The following is a 5,494-nucleotide window of genomic DNA, read 5'->3' on the forward strand; positions in this document are numbered from 1 at the left end:
ACTACTTATTAGAATAGTTATTGTTAAACTATTGAGAATAAGTTCCTAAGATGGCTCTTGAATAAATGCTTAGTTAGTAAAGTTCATAAATTAATGTTTCACTAAGAAGCTCATAACCATACTTCCTTAGAACGCGAGTTACCGGCAATTGTTACCTACACCAACTCTAAATGTCAAATGTTTCAAAACATTAAAAAACACATCTTCACTGCATCGTTCCAAACTCCACACAAGAATCACCAAGATAAATCACCTCTGATGATATCAAAAATTTGAAGGAAAAAATTGATGATTATTTGGCACAATTAGTTGTTGATCAACTTCCTTTTGCTAATCTTCAAGGTTATACTTCGCAATTCCTCCACCATCAAAGGAAGAAATTTAGATAAAGTATTATAGACCTGATGGTTATCCTGTGGGATGTAAGGAAAGATTCAATCTGCTGATGGAGATGTCGGATTTAATTATTATTTGAACAACCATTTTACTTTTGTTGTATTACCATGTTAGGACCACAAGTTATTGTTGTTGCTGAAGTTAATCCAACTTATTTGCATTGTAAATAACTTCATAAACATCTCCATATCATTTAAAACAAAACAGACTAAAACTGTTGTGTTATAAATTGTGTTACGAGCGAAATTCCTAATGATATCCGACAACAACTTAGCAAAACAAATGAAATATAGAAAATTGGCATAGTTCTTATTTACCAGCCATATAAACTTTGGTAATTTACAAGATACCATTTAGTACCACATTATTACACTCAATTAATGAAACTATTGAGAAGCATGCGTATAGTAGATAATTCAATGATACAACCATAACCAACTCTATTCTCGATAGTGTGATAATCATCTTCCTTACACAATTTACCGACGGAGAGGGCAATGATACCCTAAGACCTGAATAACTGCACAATCACCAAAACACCAGATTACGATTAATGATTCACCCACATCCACAACAACAGTTACCATCAACAATTTTAGTAGCGAATAGTTGTGTTTGGTAGCAAGAATACACTATGTTGGTGGAAATATGACTGCACAACTTACCTTTATGAACCAAATGCATTATGCGTTTGTAAACGGTGTTGGCATTATTACATACTTACGCTATCAAGTAATGGTTGTGATTATTTTTGTTCGCACATCACTTGTGCCCAACAGTATTTTTGAGGCTTAAAGTCGGTGGTTCACTTTTGATGTCATCTTTTCAAAAGTGAGAGCAATATATGGAGCTAAAATGGTCGGCGCAGACCCCCACTTTGTTCTCAATGCCAGTTAGTATTTAACTAGTTCATTGATTGATGGTTTGTTCAAAAATTTTACAAGTTCAATTAAGGTTGACTTGGGTATATTCGAATATATGATTTAACCTTCTTTATAATATTACAATTTTTACTATTAGAATTCTTCCTCTTTATGCTGCTCTCCATTACCATCTTCCTCAATTTCTCCATCAGATTCTTGATGTTTAGACATCTTTCTCTTGGATGGATTTGAAATAGGCGTTTCATCATCTCATACTTGGCCTTTCTTTTCAACTCTTCCAATAATATTCCTTCTCTATTGAAAACATCTCCACGATAAGGACTCCGATTTTTCATCAAGATAATCCTCTTAAAATTCATTAGAAAGTTCTAATAATTTCATCTTGCAATCGAACTGATCTCTTTTCCAATAAAGTATATGTTTCTTTTCAACTTTGAAGGCTACTCACCTTTCTCAACATCTCAACAAACATTAGCTTGAATTCGAAATACAATTGTTGTTGGGTTGAAAAGTTCTTTACTCGAAGCCTCTTTTCCACCTTGTTGATTCTTGGTGGTCTTTGTGTTTTGAGATGATGTCTTTTTAGATGTTGCTGAGGGCTTCTCAGAAGATGATGAAGGCTGAGATAGATTCATATCACTGAGTTAGAAAGCCTTTGTAGCTTCCATCACTTTGAAACGGAGACTACAATAGTCACAAGCTTAATCTATTGGTCTCTAATTCATCACAGAGACAGAGAGATGGTAAAATTGCAGCCATCAATTCAGAGTAAGTATATTGAATAATGATTGAGATCATTTCATACAGATGTCGTATCTCCCTTCACTACATGTTGAAGTGTCATTCCATTCCATTGAAATAGGTTTGTTATTAATTTTTCTCATATTAACCATTAATCATACTTGTTGTTATTGATAAAAGATGTGGAAAATCTACTGGTTATTCACCACTACTATATTTATTCTCAATAATACTATTCTACTTTATGTTTCTATTTGTGGAACTTACTATACCACTTTCTAAATATCCATGGTTTCAAATCTAGTTTCAAATCTATTCATAATTAACAATCTAATTTCAAATCTATTGATGCTCTATAATTAATTAGATTAATAATCTACTCTGTTATATTTACAATGTGTGACATCATTCAGCATGGTTAATATATTTACAAGTTAAAGTATAATTATTACAATAAAGTTTATTTATTTGAATTTCAAAGTTGGTCTTGTGTGAGTACTGTGTGAAAAAAGAAGTGAAAAGTGAGCCTTAAAAGATAACCCTTAACTAATTTAAAGACAGCACCCAACTTTTACTGTCCACTTTATAAAAGTTGAGGAAAAAGTTAGCCCCCAACTAGTTTACACATAACTTTCACACCTAAGAAGTGAAAGTTGGGTGCTAACTAGCCACCAACTTTTAAAAGTTGAATGCCTTATCCACACTATTGGCTACTACTTGGCTTCTGAAAAATAGCTGCAAATAATGTATTCGGGATTATTCAAAATAAACTTGTGGTAAGGAAACCATCTTGTCCATAATTCTCATTGATGAAAGAATTGCAAAGATGTCCCATTGTAATACTTTTAGTACCATTAACTGATTCTCCAATATATTTACAACCATAAATAGATTTTCCAATTACAGTTTGAAAATGCTAACATCCTCTAATTTTAATAATTGGAAACAATCCAAACAACCTTTCTATTAAGCATCAATTTGAACCTTTCCACATCAAGTTGATAGATTTCCTTGCCTGAAATGAACAATACTATAAAAATCTCACCCAACAACAGCATTCTGTTAAAAGGAATAATATTTCAAATAGCAAAAAAATTACTCTAATTGCGTAGTTGCAATTCCAAACAATTAATTGACTGTAAAGGTGACATTGTCAACAGACAATTGTTTTAATTATTAGGAGTAGTAGTAGTATTAGAAAATATTGTAAAGTTGTGCAAGGTAGGTAGGGTGTACTATCTTTAATGATCATTCAAATCAAGTATACAAATCACAAAAGTCAATTTTTATACAAATTGAGAGTATTCTTCAAGTCATTGTTGGAAATTTCATCATCAACCCATTACATCAAAACAAAACCAATATTACTTACTATTAGAATAACTACAAGATGAAATGGTGACTTTACAGTAATTATTACAATAATATTTAATTCAATCCAGTAATGAATTATTTAATTCAATCCACTAATGAATCAAATATTACTCACTCAATACACCCGCATACGTACGTACCACCTTCAACAAGAATTATCCAATTTACAAGTCCAACCTTGTTAAAATTGGAAATTCTCAATAAGATTCGCTTCTAAAAAAGGAAAATTTGAGAAATCATCCCATTTAACTCAATCTGATATTTAATAATTCCTACTATTTCCTTCATAAAAAAGTACAAAATATCATCACAAGCCTAATATTAATAATAACAAAATGAAACAAGAGTATCAACAAGTATTTAATCCTAGGAATGCATCTTCTAATATTAATAAATATAATACTAATAATAATAATAACAAAATGTCATTCATTGATGAAACTAATAATGTAACATTAAAAGTAAAAGTGAATCAACGAAATAATAATATGCATATTAAACAATCAAGATTGAGAAAACCATTACAAAATGATAAATTTCTATTAAATTATTTTGAATTTGATAAACAACAACATTCAAATGATTTAACTGTTTACAAAATTGTTAATATTACAAATAGTAGTACATCATCAGCACCACCATCATCAATAATTCCCAATGTTATTCAACAGTATCATCAAGGCTTGACTGCAATATCACCATCATCATTGGAATCTAATGATTTCATTTCTAATAATTATGGTAATTGTAAAATTAGTAAGAATCATGGTAGAAGAAGATTATCAGTTGATAGTATTGTTACAACTGAGAAAGTTAAAGTTAAATCACCACTCTCTCCTCAAATTGTAAATTATTCTAATAATAATGAATCTAATTCAAGCAATGCTACCACCACCACTAATAGTAGTACTAGTACTAGTTGTAGTAGTAATGATTGTAATATAACTGATAGTAATGATAATTATTATTGGGATTTACTTCTTTCAGAATTACAACAGGAAGAAACCAAAGGCTTGGAGTCATCATCTTCTCATCTTAATACACTTTGTACCACAACAACAACAAGTGAAGTAGACGCGAACAACGTACCATGTGATTGTCTTGCTCAAATATTTTGAGTGTTATCCATGTACAAGTTCTGAAGTTTACATATATGGCATAAAGTGATATCACACTAATAAAATTTCAAGCTTAAAAAAAAATAACGCACTTTCCCATTCTTCTGCATAAAATTGAGTGCCAAGTCACCCAATCCGTTCTTCTAAAACAATCAGGTTACCTAAACATGATGATCATCAACTGCCACAAACAATCAACAACTACACTATCACCATATTATCACCAACAACAACAACATTATCATCAACATTAACAACTATCAACATGTGATGGATAATACATACACATCTAATAATTATTATTAATTTAATAATAATAATAATTAAAATCAACAAGACTTGATGATCAACAACGGTTGTGCATGCATAACATCAACATCATGTTTAACAAACACATTTACATTTGATGTTATGATACACATCTCGAATGTAAATGTACACAACAATATAATCACAATAACAACAACACTACTATTAACATATGATTAATTTTACATCATGATGATTAACACATTTACATCTAGATGTTATCCACATACATCCTTTTTACAATCTAACATCTAATGCATGTAAAATGTGATGTGAATAATGTTGTACATGATGTTGCCGTTATTGAAGTCATTAATGATGAGTTGTGTCGTTGTATTATGTTGATATAAATGGTATTACACATATATGTATTTAACGAAAAAGAACTATATTACTACTTTTTGTGAAATATTCGAACAGTTGTTGTTGTGTTGTGGATATTCGAAAAAATGTTTAAACAACCTGTAGATGCTACTGACAACTTTGGAAATGATCATCATCAACAAGTTAACTTGGAAGGTATAATTTTATTTTTTAAATATTTATATTAATAATTATTATTATCTACATTAAAAAATTTGAAAAATTTGAAAATTATTTAGGATCATCAACATTACCAAATAATGATCAAATTATTGATGCATATAAATTATTGAATAATTTATTATTATT

The 5,494-nt window shown here is 29.9% G+C and overlaps 1 protein-coding gene across 1 annotated transcript; it reads left to right on the forward strand.

Annotated features, from left to right (window-relative positions):
* Window positions 1-3,730: 3,730 nt before the first annotated feature.
* Window positions 3,731-4,513, forward strand: NAEGRDRAFT_74199 (uncharacterized protein; the record flags this gene model as incomplete). The annotated part of the gene is made up of 1 exon (XM_002670797.1): window positions 3,731-4,513. One exon carries the CDS (start codon window positions 3,731-3,733, stop codon window positions 4,511-4,513), a length of 783 nt encoding a protein of 260 aa, XP_002670843.1.
* Window positions 4,514-5,494: the final 981 nt, after the last annotated feature.

The sequence above is a fragment of the Naegleria gruberi genome, assembly GCF_000004985.1.
Source record: "Naegleria gruberi genomic scaffold NAEGRscaffold_67, whole genome shotgun sequence".
In the NCBI taxonomy this organism is placed as follows: domain Eukaryota; phylum Heterolobosea; class Eutetramitea; order Acrasida; family Naegleriidae; genus Naegleria; species Naegleria gruberi.